General features: G+C 37.2%; 1 protein-coding gene across 6 annotated transcripts in view; it reads right to left on the bottom strand.

The window, feature by feature from the left end:
* ATXN7L1 (ataxin 7 like 1) overlaps positions 1–15,520 on the bottom strand; it is a 110,257-nt gene that overhangs the window by 27,577 nt on the left and 67,160 nt on the right. For 4 of the 6 annotated variants that reach the window (XM_063155515.1, XM_063155514.1, XM_063155516.1 and 1 more), the window contains one exon: positions 5,362–5,584. In XM_063155515.1, coding sequence (XP_063011585.1) covers positions 5,362–5,584 — 223 coding nt within the window. Of the gene's footprint in view, positions 1–5,361; positions 5,585–11,322; positions 11,413–11,750; positions 11,962–15,520 lie in introns of those variants that run through there. The other 2 variants (XM_063155517.1, XM_063155518.1) reach the window with 2 other exon arrangements.

Genomic DNA, 15,520 nt, shown 5'->3' with positions numbered 1-15,520 from the left:
GGGACAATTAGAAAAGCAACATGCAACAAACATAAAAAGTGAGGAAAAAAATTTATTCAGTAAAGACTTTTTTTGACAAAAGAAACTCTAATAAGAATAGCAGTATCTACCTATCTACCTAATAGGCAATAAAAGCTACTACCAAAGCAAACACATCAGAAACATTCATTATTTCTTCTGCACTAAGAAGGAAATAGGATAACTCTCTCCAGTCAGATAAAAATGCTTTTTGATTCCTTCAGTAAGTGCCAAGTGCCAGCTGAAAAATAATGATTGAATTTTTTTCTTTTTACATAAGGGAATCTGCATAATGCGACAATGGGTTACAAAAGAGTTTGAGCAATATTGGGTCTCAGCATATTAATTTTTAATTGAATCTTGGAATCTTAGAGAAGCTAGCTGAGTGCTGCTCTTTCATCCATGCTGAAAACTCAAACCAAAGTGTCTTGGAAGAAATATTAGAAAAGCTAATAAAAATAAACTGATAAACAATAAGTTGACATGATTTTGCTGAGGATCAGATTCTGGCAAACAAATATGGTTTCAGTTTTTGATGAAGTTACCAGTTAAGCTGACAAAGATAACTATGAAAATGTTCCAGTTTTTGAAAGGCATTATAAAACACAAATAAGAATTATTTAAAAGCAAATGTTAAACAATATGAAATTCAAATCTAGTTTTTACGAGATTTATGATTCATTAGGGGTGATTTGCTAGGGGCATTTTTAGCCATCATTACCAAGTCTGACATGACCAAAAACTTCAATGGACTTGAGAAATAGAGATAAGATTGTTGGTGATAACATGTGCTGAGGGAATCAGGATTGACAAGACCTGATTAATGACGAGATAAAGTTATAAAAAGTAGCATGGAGTGTCTGGTAAAGTTCATTAACTCAAAGACACATTTTAATACCAATGAATGTAAAGTTACACATGAAATAACAAGCTGCTCAGTCTGCAGTGAAATACAGGGAAATAACACACTGGAAAACAGTGACACAAATATTCAGTGGTCACAATGAATAAGGGATATGAGGTTTTATTTTACTGTTGTGCTTATATCAACAATGGGATATGGCAAGTAAGAAATAGTTTTCACATGTCCCTGGTTATACTGATATTGGATTATTGCTTGTAGTGTTGCTGACCAGTGGGACAATACCAGTCTTGATGAATTGGAAAGGAACCAGTAAAGGCTCAAAAATGAGGACTACAAAAAGTGCATGGTCATGACAGGCTTTAGAAGCTCATTCACTTTTCAAATAAGGTAACATTTCCTTCTGTTTTCTTGTGCTTTGTTGGCCAGTTGGACTAGATGAGCATTGTAGGTCCCTTCCAGCATGCAAGAAAAATAACTGTAGTATGTCACAATACTTTTCATACCTGTAGTTCCTCTTACTTCTGTTTTCCTTTCTCTTGGCTTTTAAAAATTATTTCTCCTTCCCATTATGTAATTTTGCTGGGTTTATGTTTTGGTCATTTGTAACTATATTAATTCTAAAAGCTCAGCCACTCATCAAACACTTCAAATTTGTGAGAAAAGAAATTCACAAACATTTAAAAACACAAAACATAGCTCTATTCTACATTACTGGAATTGCCTCCAAAATGTACAAAATGTTTGTGATTTAATGTTAGATTATATGGTCCAAGTTAACCCTGCTGAGTTTTGCTTCCATGCTGCAATAGGAATATCCTTAAATCACAACTATCCTCACTTTCTCAGCCTCAGTATGAAAAATGATATCTCCTTATAAAAATAAAGGCCAAGAGATTATTAAAAAATACTTTGAAAAGTGACATTATAAATTTTAAAGGATTGCCCAGAGGTATACCTTTGAGATCCTTTTTCTGTTTACAGAAAGAGTCGGTTTTCTCTGTATTGATGAAAATCACATCATTGCCATCTCATTTTTTCATTCTCAGAACTTCTGGCAGGCTAAACTTTGTGGAGGGAGGTCAAAGAGATCTGCCTCAGCTGGTTTCTCAGCACTAGCTTACTTCAACACTTTACCCCAATTTCATGCTGCCTTAGGATCATGGATAGGTGGAAATGAACACCCTGTAGTATTACAACATCTAAATCCACCATGGCAGCACCCAGAAGCTGAGCTGGGGCACAGCAAGTGAAGCAGCATCCTTTGGGAAGGTCAGCAATGAGGAAGGGATCTCCCCTCCTTTGGGAAGGTCAGCAATGAGGAAGAGATCTCCCCTCCTTTGGGAAGGTCAGCAATGAGGAAGGGATCTCCCCTCCTTTGGGAAGGTCAGCAATGAGGAAGAGAGCTCCCCTCCTTTGGGAAGGTCAGCACTGAGGAAAAGAGCTCCCAACTGTAGAAATTCCTTTTATAACGGGTAAGCATCTGAGCTATGCTTACTAATTATGATCACTTGTTCATTACTATTGTTATTTCTACCAATTCTTTGCCCTTTTCTCCCCAGTTTCTACCCTTCTGCTATACCTCTTACCACCTTGACTGCAAGCTGCAGAAAATGATGGCTTGCATTTTATCTTGTGCACAGTGCAGTGGTGCTCCAGCTCTGCTCCATCTCTAAGCACTGCTGTATTAATAGCAACCATACAGAGAGATACAGGGGGAAAAAAATCAGAACTGACAGATATTTCTGGATGATGTATTCACAATAATACTTTATATTCCAACTACAAGAAGGGAGGTAATAAAACAGCAGCTAAAAAATTAAACAGTTCCAGACCTCTTCTATCTGATCATTCCAATAATGATTTTTAAAGTGTTAGCCATGAAGCAACCAGAACCTCTGGAGCACATCTTAGACCAACACAGGACATGAACAAGAGAAAGAGCTACTTGGTCAATGGCTAAGATGATGCCTCAACCAAAACTATTACAAATATGACAACACAAGTTGGATCTACATGAAGGCAGGCACAGCAACAGATCTCCTGGGCTACGCTGTTGCAGAGGTGAAATTCTAGCTGTAACAACTAAAATTTAAAGGAGATGCTGTACAAAACAATCCGGCATGCCCAACAAAGGTTGTTCCAGGTCTGAAAAGCAATCACTAAAGTGACATAATTCCTGAAATAAGCTGATTTGACAACTGTCTGGAAGAACTTGGGTCAAATAAATGCTCAGTATGAGATTACAATGTAACAGGCAAAAGCATTGAAGACCTGGAAGCTTCTGAGGATGACAAACCACAACACACTTGGATGCACCATGAATCCTATTTGCATTTTTGAGACAAATGTTTCTGTGTCAATTGAGTATTTCTTTCTAAAAGCTAAGACAAGAAATTCTATGGCTTGTGCAGCAGCTGAATGGAAAACAGAATCTTAAAAAAGAATAAATTTTATTAATAATTTCACCTTAAATCAGATCTGCTGAATATTTTCTAGTATTCTAAATAAATATTATAATCCTCTAATGGAATAGGAACAAACACTTGTCAGCTCTCAGCTGTCAGCTCTCTATAACCTGTGATGATTAGCAGACAGATTTTATTCTTTAACAAGTCATGTAATCTAAGGCACTTAACACTGTATTTTGCAAGAGAATTTTATTGATCTTCACTTCAGACTGTTTGTGATTTGCTATGTGGTAATTACAGTATCTTTAACTACTATATGCCTCATTTTTCCCCAAAACAAAACAAAACTGCAGTATGATCTCCCAGCACGGCTGCAAGAATGATGTAATTCTTGGTACAACTACTGTCACATTCACTGCCAAACAATCAACAGAGCAGTACAACACTTCTGAATGGTTAAATCTACCTTGTCAATAATCATCAGTAAATATTTAGGATGTTACCAAAAAAGGGAAAAGGGATTGGTGGAAATGCTCAGTTATTTTGTTCCCTTCCAGCTTTTACTGACTGCCAGAATGACATCTGTTGCCAGAACGGAAGATATTGTTTATAGATTCAGTGAGTCTGCTGAAATGTGGACATGTAAGTTGCTGTCTGTAACATGATGAAAAATAGGTTTACAGTCAATAGTATTAATACTCTGAAATCCTTTCTGAATTTCTTTCAATTAGACTTATAAAAGAATCCCCCTCTTGTATAAAATTCCCCTCCAACATTCAGAAGAAAAAGTCACCATTCAGTCAATAATATTTGGTTTCAAGTAGTTAATGAGGTTACTGAGACAGGCTATTCTGCTAGTCTAGTTAATGTGTGAGTGTAAAGTCTAACAATCAGATTTCCTATTTTCAGAATTTCATACCATAATTGCTCACAATACTCATTATGCTTGAAAAGATGGTAGGTCCAGATTTATAGAAAGAATAAATTTTTTCCAGGGCAAGGTAAATTCTACAGCTAGGCTGTCTTTGAAATCATGCCAACTTGTGCATGTTTCAGGCAGAAACATGAGCTATGCCTTGAACATAATCTGAGCTTATTCTTTGTCTCATGAGTGAATGCCTTGCATTAAATGATTTACTGTTTTTAAGGAAGTTGTGTCCAGAAACCCTACCTAAAATCATGACCTTCTTATGCTAGGTAATACATATAAAAGGGAAGGATCTCTAAAGTAAGTAGATAAATCTTAAGAAAAAGGAAGTCTCACTATCTCAAATTTACAGACAGAGAACTGAAGCTGAAGAGACCAAGGCATAACAGAACCAGGAACTCAACCCAGATCTCAAGTCACCAACCTAATGGCCTAATCACAAAGCATCTTTCCTGCAGATAATGAAGACAAAACAGTTTCCTAAGGGATAAAACAGTGACCCAGTTCTGCTGTCATTTATATTTTTGCAACTCTGCTGCTATCGTCACAGTCACGGGAGGATGGGCACGGCAGTCTCAAAGCTTGTATGTGTACATATATCACAGTACATGATGTAAGACACCCCCAAAATAGTGACTTTTGCAGCCAGAATCTTCTTGTCATCTTATAAGGCATCAAACATTATCAAAACACAGAATGAACTCCAAAAGCAGCTGCTATTGAAGATAATTGACTATAACCAGTAAGTTTTCATGAACATCAGTTAAGCCAATATAAAGAACTCTGCAAAAATTATCCTGTTAAACTGTTTAAAAGCATCAGTTCTAAGGGCTGATAGTGTAATGGAAGATGAACCTTATAGATAGCAAACTGGGTCAAAACCTCACTTGCTATATGCATCTTAGAAAAACACATCTGATGGAACATTGAAAAAGTAATTCAGTCCTTCTTGCACTTCTTATATATAATTTCTTTTTCTTCATTAAAAAATATGCCAGTTTCCTCCCTTAGAAATATAGAAGCTTAAACTGTAAACTTAGATAAAATGAGAATTTGGATTTTTTAAATGATTGTTATAGATATATATATAGATAGATATTCTGAACACCAACATCCTTGGTAACTATTATTTTGCTACTTACCATGGTTTATCCCGTGACACTTTTGAAGGAAAGACTGTGTGCTGTTTGCTACTGGAGGTAAGTAGATTGTCTTTGGGCGTTTTGAATGGCTTTGAGTTGCTGCTGACAGGGTTATGGCCACTGATACAGGATTTCGGTTTCATCTGTACTAGGGATGTCCTGGAATTACAGGCTGGAGAAGCTGGAGAAGGGGAAGGTTTACACATTGAACTGTGTCTTCGTTCTGTAACAGAAAAGGAATTAATTTTACAATATGTCATAGGTTAAAATTAAAAATACAAGTTGGGAAAGAGGAAATTGTTCTTTTCTATGCCAGGTACAATGATTTTCATCACTCCAAAGAACACCAGTTCATTACTGTTGTGAATGTAATCAAATCAAATGATAATTAGACAAAAGTCAGCTTCATAAAACGCTCTGAAAAAAAAAAAGTAAAAAATAGCAAAATAAATGGCAATAATCTATCAGAAAATTTGCATTTGGTGTCCCAAGTCTTTCATGCCAAGAAGAAAGGAGAGTATGTAACAGCTAACACAACTCAGTAAAATCTCTGTGACAGATATGTGATTGCTCCTAAAATGGTTTATGATGAATTCATCTGACCTGGTTATTGGGCAGTTTACTTTATGACTATCTTGTTTCAATTTTAATGAGAAATTGTAGGAAAACAACAGGAAGACTGGAACGCAGCTCCCAGCCCTGCCAGAGAGGCAGGCTCTGCCTGGTTCACTTGGTTATCTCCAAGCACCATTCAGGGTAAAAAGTTTGGGGCTTTTTCCACATAGAGAAAATGGCATGTGCAAAAAACCCAGGAGATTTATGTCTCAGTAACAAATGTGGCATCTGGAGGTCAGCACTGCTCACGCTCACACCAGCACTGCAAAAGCACTGCAAAAAAGCAAGGCCTGACTGATCCCGCACAAGACAACCAGGCTTCAGTGAAATTGTTTTGATTGGGTCATTATTAGTATTTTTTAAAATATAAATGTCCTATCCCTCCTATTGTTAAATAAAAAGACAGTTTTGGCCACTCTTTACTAACTACATCTTTCTCCAGGGTAGAAGTGCCAGTGCTTTGCCAGCCGGCTGCACCAGTGTGCAGCAAACAACAGGCGTGTGCTGTGAACTCCAGCACAGCTACAAAATCCTACAAGAGACAGGAGCTGTAAGATTTTTGAGGGGTGCTGTAAACCTTGAACAGTGCTGCTGGCCCCATTTGTGAAGCACCCCTTCCCCAGCCCCAGTGCTCCCTGGCCAAAGGCAGCGGCGGGTGGCACGGAGGGGCTTGGGGAAGAGGAATTTTCCGGTCAGCAGGGCCTGGCTCCTTGGCACTGACTGCAGTGTGCTGGTCCCAAACACCAAGGGCCTGACCACAGCAGGGATCAGATATCAGAAAGGCACCCCAGAACCAACATAGTAAACAAATAGGCTGAGTACTTCAGACAAGCTGGAGTTTCTCATTCAACACGCAGCAATTTTTCTTTGTCTAAAGCCTTCAGCACTTAACTTGAAGAATCCAAGTGGATGCTACTCTTTGAGTTGACCACCATCACACAGTCAACCAAGAGCAGGGTAAGGAAGCACCAGTGACCTGTACTACATGGGAAGGTTTTGTATTTGCATCATCAACCCTGCACTCGCTAGTTTGATATTTCAAGGACACCTAAGAAAAATTTTCCCACAGAGAATCAAAACATGACAATTTGTCTGGCATCCTCACAAGTAAAAACTTGCCAGTAGCAGAAGGATTCATCCATGATTAACTTGCAATACGCAAATACCTCAAGAACAAAGAGAAATGCTTAAAAAAATTCCAAAATGTTTCTATTAGATCTCAAATGACTGAATAAAGTATTTTTTTATTTAAGATCAAGCATTTCCATATCTTCACATTCACAGCTTTAATTACCAATGCTGGAATTTCCTCCAGATTCTCCGGCAACTGAAGAGCAAAACAGTCTTAAAATTTTTTCAAATACAAAAGAATCTATCCTTACTCCCAAAATGTTTCCTATCATTTGCCAGTTCTCACCCTACCACACACTTCAGTGTGCAGCCTCTGCCTTTAAAACTCCTTTGCAGGATGCAGTGGATTTACATTCATTTCACCTCATATTTGTGGTAACACCTGTGTAAGCTACACATCTGATTCTGAAATGCATAGTTCCATTCACAAGCTATTTCTTTTATTAAATAATAGTTATTGTTTCAAGATTTACCAATCTTCTCAGCATCTATTTAATCAATTTTAAGTAGGCTAATCAAAATTTGCAACTTTCCCATTAATTAAGGACGACTGATGAAAAGGAAATGCTATGCTACCAACAAAATCAAGCTGTATATAAAGTAAAACTTGAGAGAAAACATGTTTTCCACACACATACTATGTAAACTTAGGATTAATTACTTCAATTTTCAACACAGCTACTGGTTTTCTTAAACCTGACTGCTTTCTAGAAAACTGTGTCTTCAATATGAGATCCATGGATATGTTTAGAATTTAAATATATTACTCTTATTAAATTTAATCTTCTGGAAAGATGAATGTTCAAGATACTGACTGGTGGTCATTCTTGTGATCAGAACTGACTGCTATAATTAGCATTTCCTTTTAATTTGTGAAACTCCTCTTTTCCCCCAAAACATGGCTACAGAAAGTCTTCTACCTTTTAGACAGACTCCAATACACATTTGAGACAGATTTTCTTCAAATTTCTTAGAATGGAAATGGAAACTGTGACCTCTGCAAAGTCCTACAGGAGAAAGAATGTAAATAGCCAGTGCCACACAACCAGAGGTGTTCTGAGACACTGCCTGGATGGGTAAAATCTGTGCATTTCGTCACAAAAGTTAATGTCACTTCAATGTCAGCAGAAGAAGATGGCAGCAACACCATGCAAGTATGGCAGAGTGGAGAGCTGGAAGAGTAACTCCCTCCAAAGGGGCACAAACTCCTGAGCTGGGCAAGCATGCTTGCAAGAGGCTGTATTTGACAAAGGTGTGAATTCTCAGACAAATCTCAATGGTGAGTGCATAAATTGTAACTAAATATTGGTGTATATTCCTTCTCAAGAACTATCAAGTTGCCTCTTAATTCTTCATTCCTTACAATGTATATGGTAGTCAATCACCCTTAGATACTGGTAATATGTTTCAGAGAAATAATGGGAATATATGACAAAAAAAGGGCTGTCAGCTGTCAAAATCAACTGCTTAAACCAGGGTGGTGGTGGCCTCCTCTGTCAAATTGACTTTTGTGGTCAAATCTGTTTTAAACATTTTTTACTAATTTGTCTGCTCCTATTTTACATATGTAAAAGGAATGACACACAATATCCAAATCTATTATTATACAGCCTAAGCAATAAATTAATGTGTGAATAAAAGACATTTGCACATCAAATAGTTGTGATAAAATTAAATATTCACATACTACCGTATTCAGGAGACAATCAGCTATCTGTGTAACACTTTCTATGATCATTTGCAGTTCCTGTGTAGACAGATTAGATCTAGTAAAGCAGGTGAACTTGTATTCACACAGCTGTGGACATGGCTGTCCCTATTCACATACACCAGTGATACAGCCAGTGGACATTGATGAAAATAAAGAAGAATGAAAGTTTGTGCCCCTAGAAATGATTAAATGCAGCATGGCAACTGGAAAACCAGTTATCATCACTGGTAAGATACTAACCTAAATTCTGCACACATTTCAGCAATGCTATGAATACATGCTCCAGTTTAAAAGATAATTTTTCTGATTCATTTAAATACTTCCAAATGAATGGTTACGTTCCCCATAAATAACAACACATGTTCTGTTTTGTTTCTAAATACCAGGTGCTGTCAAATCCAAGAGCACAGGAGCACAATCAAAGTTACAATTCTCTTTACCACATTAATCTTTCTGCAACCTCTCAGCTGTCTCAGCGTGGCCACTGCAAGCAAGTGACAAGGAATGTGTGACTTCTGCTGTCAAACAGTTAAGGTATTAATGGCATTAATCTCAGAGGAAAGTTTAACACTCTCACTGAATTACCTCACTTTCTATAGAATCAATTTCAGATCAATATCTTGTCCAAAAGCCTGGTGCTCCATATAGTTCTAAGGGGCATTGCAAACTCTGCATCAGTAGCATTGCAAATGATCTTAAACTATTCCAGGAGATTCTCCATGTCCTATGGAAACATGGATATAGTCCAACTTTCTCAGCCAAATCTGAATTGTTTGTAGATGTGAAGTCCTTATGTTGTTGGAGACCTAACAGTCCAGTCCCTGAATCTCCAGAGCTCCTCTCCTATGCCCTTATACTCCATTTTTAATCCTCCTTCCTGCCTCCAGCACAATGCAACGCCCTGCCTTTCCCCAGATCTCTGCTGCAGCTGCCAAAGTCCTCCAGGTCTGCCTTTAAATCTGTAATTCCACTGGATCCTCTCTGATGGGTCACCAGGGAATACTAGCAGCTGTTTTGCAGGAAACGCCACATCTTCTAATCATAAGCAAAAAAAGCAAAGCAATAGAGGGGCAACACAAGCTCCAGAGCCACAAGCACAGCGTGTGGGAAAATGAGGCAAAGCCACATTCTGAGTAGAAAGTCTCTTTTCCAATTTTTGCCTTGACTCTTATACGCAACATCAAGCACTCAGCTCACAGCAAACCTAACAATGACACTACAGCAAATATGATGCCCATAAAACATTTCAAACATTGCAGTTTTCTACCAAAAAAGATCTTTACGTGATCCTGAAACTGCAGATTATCTCTTATCTGGACTAGAAACAAAAACCCATTTCTTAGTATATCCCACCTGCATCCACATTCTCATCCAACATATGCTACTCAATATTGACCAAATCAAGTGAAAAGTTTTTGCCCCAGTTAGTGCCTTCTCCATCCATATGACAGACAATCATGGAGGAAAAATGTAAGGATATAATTTGAGCATAGAGAAAGATATGTCTTTCATCTCTCAGTGTTTTTTTTTTCTTTTCAGATACTTTAAACAAAAAAGGAAAAAAAAGCCCTTCATGTTGTCAGAAGACAGACACTAAAACTTTGTCAGCACGAGTCATTTTGAAACACTACTCTTGTACAGCATGATTTGACTTCCTGTGTACAAGAGGCCCAAAGTAAAAATCAATTTTAGGTTGACCCATGAAAAACTCAGAGACCCAGTGTTATGGATTATAGCTTGATATTACACTTGGTAAAAACAAGCAAAATTCAATTGCTAAAACTCTGATAGGTAACAAAGGTATTTACTGCTAGTAAACATTTATGGAATAATAAAACTCCTTTTTAACCTTGTATTCATCACAACTCACACAACACTTGAGTTCATGGTCCTTTTACTTGGAATAGCATAAAGTAACTGATCCAACTGCCCTCAAAACAATATGAATACTGTAACTCCCCATTTACAATATTTAAGCAGATGGTAATGAAATTTAGTATCTCATAGTCTTGTTGAAGAAGATGTTACTCATAGTAACTCACACTGCCTTAGCACAAATTACAGTTTTTCTATTTACATTATATCCTGAGGTGCTTTGTTGCACAGCCTTTCACTGTGCAAAGTTGAGCAATGTATACTTACAATTTCAATAAACGGTAAATGAAACCTACCACCTTGTACTGATCCCAGTTCAAAGTTTGCAAAAGTACTTGGCATTAATCCTAACAAAACCAAAACAGAAAAAAACCCACACATGCCCGAAAAGCAACAGCCAGCAACCAGAAAATGAACAACCTAGACTCTTGCAGAAATGTGTCATCTTGCAGGAACTGGCAGCTGGTTCATAACAAGAATTCATAAACACCTTGTAAGCACTTTCATTTTGCAGCCACGGTCTGAAAAAACACTAGCAAAACCCGGTACGTGAGGTTAAACAAAACTAAAATTGTATTTGATGTTAGCAAACTACAGCATAATGTTGCAAGATTGAAGGATAACTTTACCAGCTTTTTTGACAAAACACTATTCCAAGTCCAGCTGAAAAAGTTTGGAAATAATATCCGCAAACCGTTCCACCCTTCTTGCACTGCGCACTGGAAAGGAAACAGCACAGTCGGTTTCATTTTGATACTTCTTGTAAACTGACAAAGGAAATAAACTGCCAGCTCCAACCCCCGGACTGATCTGCTGCATAAAACACTGCTCAACAATCACAAGCTTCATTCCAGGTCAAATGACATAATTGGGAAATTATCAAGTGCTAAAATAACCACCGTTCCGCTGGTGTTTATTTACAATAAACACAAGCTTCGCTTTCTGACAGAAACCCACTAAAACCATTCTCCATTTCACAAAGTCTACAAGTGAGTAGGATCAGCAAAATTATGCAAAACATCCTGCTAGAAGAAGAAATGTAAACTGAGCCACTTACAGAGAGGAGCAGGCTGCCAACTTAATCTGATTCTACGACGACTGTAAACATGTACTTTTGGAACGTGAAGCGGTTCACATTGCCACAGACGCCGTCAGAGGAGCACAGCAGCGTGATTAGGTATTCTGCACACGGGGGGAACTCCGGCAGATGACCTGCCGCAGCAAACACACATCTCTGCTCCCTCACACCAACTGTTTTGACTACAGGCACTTGTTAAGCACCAAGTTTCGGTCCTACCAGTTGGACACCAGAACTGAACCTGTGCCAAGAACAACACGAGCTGAAAACGGCTGCAGGGCTTTTTTTTTTTCTTTCTTTTTTCTTTTTTTAATAATTGTTGATACAACTCAAGTAACTGCAGAAAGGAACCAAAGTGCAAAATTGAAAGCAGCAAAACCCACAAGTGTATATTTAGAAGAGGACACTGAATTTTTACTTCCTTGAGCCAGGAAAGAAGGAGAGTGTTTGTGTACAACACAGTAGGATGAACTTGATGTTTTCCTGAAAATTCTTTTATTTATGGAGTAACCTGGCATTTGTCAGGATAATTATAAACCACATGAGAAATAATCTCTAGACTATCACTATTTTACATTTACGCGGCCAAATATCTAAAAAATGGCAATATTTCCATAAAGAGCCATACACAGCACTTCCCAGAACACTATTATTCCTCGTAAGTAAAAAGCATGAAAAGAAAGAAGGGTCAAATGGAACTCCAAAAAATGCTTCAAATAGTGCAATTAATTATCCTAAATGTAAACTGAAGCTTCTGGGTACTTGCCTACTTCTTTCATAAGGATTCTGAGATAGAAAAATGAAGCTCCAAGGTATCACTGAAGTATCAGACAGACAGAAAAACATCAGAAGTGTGAATACTCCTGCCCCGGTGACAATGTCAGTCTTCACATCATTGAGCAGGAAGACCTAGATTTAACTGTAGTGCCAAGGTCTGTTTCTACAGCTATAAAAGGGGATATTAATGATTTAGAGTATTAAACTTGATTAAAAAAGGAATTGAAGACTTAAGTAGGAATTCATCATTCCTGTAATGACACAATTCTACACGTGTAACCAGCATTTGCCATCTGACACATTGCTACTGCAGAAAAAATGACAATTTTCATCTCTATATTTCTCAGCTCAGCAAGGCCAAAAATCCCCAGGCAAAAAAGTAGTAACAGAGCAAGTGAATCTTGGGTACACACTTTTGTACCCAAGTGACAGCCTACCAAAGAAAAGCAAGGAAAGCTTATGCACAAAAATTTCACATTCTGCTGGAGGAGATGCTCAGCTAAGTCCAACATGAAACGAGAGTCTGAGCTAACCACCTCAAACCTTGTGTCCAGCACCACAAGGACAGCCCTCACCAGCCTTTTGCACGGGTATCTTACTACCTGCTGACCCACACTCCCACTATTTTTGTACTTGGAGGATGGAAATGCATTATCAGCCCTAAACTTAGGAGAGACATATCAGGTGAAATGCTGAAATATTTCTAGCAATAAGCCACAGTACTGTCAAAGGTAAATAGTGCCAACAAATCAGAATTTTGTGGGTGATTTTATATGAGAAAACTTTTATTTCTTTTTATTTATATTGGCTAAATGTACAAATTTATAAACAATAATCTATTCTTTTATTCAAACACCTGACTTAAATAATGACACTCCAGATTGTTGCAAAATAGAGGAAAATTTAGTATTGTTATTCTCTCATTCTTTGTACCATGTAATAGACCCGTTCCCTCAGGCAGATCTTTCACATTCAAGGTCATCTAATGACACATATTTTTCTTCATTTATACTTATGAGGAAAAATATTTCACTGCATCTCTATTTCCCTCTTTACTTATTTCCCTAAACCATATTTACATAACAATAACAAAATAATTTATGTGCATAGTTGCTTTAAGAACCAATTAAATGTTTCCCCTCATCTATCATAAACCAGAAATGTTCAATGTTTCTTTAATGTTTTACTTAATCCAAAAATATATAATGTCATTCCTTTTTACTGTTAAGAAAAGATTACCCATTGCAGAGTGAGATGGGACTAGTGAGGTGGTTTGGAAAAAAAACCAATGCTCTATTATGATTCTGAGAAAACAGGCTATCAATTTTAGGTGACATACTCTTCACCTGGCTCTGTGAAAAACATGGTACCAGATTTTATTCAATATCAAGATCTCCTACTATTATCTTATTTTATCATTCCATACAAATAACTTCTAGAGAAATAGTAACTTCACTGAAATGAGCCCAAAATAACATCTTTGCAGCACTTGCATATAAGCTGTTGTTTAAACCTTCTGGCTTTTTCTGTTACTTGGGATCCAAACCCAGCACCTGGTGAATCCATGTGCTCCTTTACAAGTTGTTTTTTAAGCACAGAAATAATGGAATTTTTATTTTCTATAAATTCACAGTAAATTTTTTCTATAAATTCATGGTAAATTGCTCCATCTCTGTTACCCTGAGCTTATCTGCCCCCCAGCAGCCTCATCATTTCATCCTGTACCCACAGCCTTTGTCCCTCTGCCCAAGGGATGAGCTCTGTTTGGTCTGCAGGTAGGCATGTGCCAGCTGTCAGTACAAGCTGCAAATGTGCTGCTGCCACATGGAATATTGTTCTCTGGGCCACATTGTTTAAGCTGTCTCCTCACACTTGCTGATTTTCAAAAGACTGCTGAAACTTTGGATTTTTGAACCAAACCAGCAAAGAACTAAAAATTCTCAGACAAAACAGAAAATAGATACAATCACATAAGGTTTATTGCTATTATTTTTTTTACTAGTAGCATTATTACAATAATTATAATATTATAGGAAATCCAAGCTAAAATCTACATAGGATTTGTTTTTACTTGGTTCTCTGTGGTTGCCACTCCTCATGGGTATTCCAAGGCATCAAATGAATTCCCTTGGAATATTCTGACATCATTTCAAAATCCAGGTAACCATACAGAGCTAGGGACACTTGTTTTGTTTTTAAAAATTGAATGAGTCGATATTTAAGTTTCAATTTGCTTTATCAAAACCTGCTACAAAAGCAGCATAACTGTCAGTTCAGAGTATTTCCTCATTCCAGACATTTTAGATAAATCAGTTCACTCATCTTTCAAGCACGTTATTTGCCAGAGGTAAGAAAATCTATTATTTAGAATGCTGCATGAATAACCACAAGTGATTACCCCTTAATACACAGCCTCCAAAATGAATGTGGAAAAACAATTCCTGAAGAGGTCACTTGTTCATGTTTCCCTCATTACATACAATAGCTCTTACAAACAAGAAACCAAACTCTTAACCTTCTACTGAAAAAAACTCAAGAGACAACATACCTAAATAAAAAAGTGGGTTTATAGGGCATTTTTATTCTGTTCCTCTCCCTTTAAAAAATTCTTTAGTTCTGTATTTACATACAGCTTCTTAATTCTGAAGTTGGTTTTCACTTTAACTTGCATCATTTATGACTTCTAACTGTGCAAACTAAAGAAACTCAGACCTAACTGCACATGAATGAAATAAATGCAAATTAACCTCTGAGAGTCCAAGTGACAACTACTTCATATTCTGTCTCTTCATGCACCCCTGGATCATTCATCACTGCAATGAACTTCTCATAATACAAATTACTTCTTTTGGATAAACTATTTCTCCATTCATAATTGAATAAATTTACCTTCATTGCTTATGATGAGAGTCTTTTATGTCTACAATATTAAATGTCTGCTATACCTTTTTTTGTCAGATCGGTGTTTGCTC

Source organism: Melospiza melodia, chromosome 4 (assembly GCF_035770615.1).
Source record: "Melospiza melodia melodia isolate bMelMel2 chromosome 4, bMelMel2.pri, whole genome shotgun sequence".
Taxonomy (NCBI): Eukaryota; Metazoa; Chordata; class Aves; order Passeriformes; family Passerellidae; genus Melospiza; species Melospiza melodia.
This window is presented reverse-complemented; position numbering and strand designations above follow the sequence as displayed.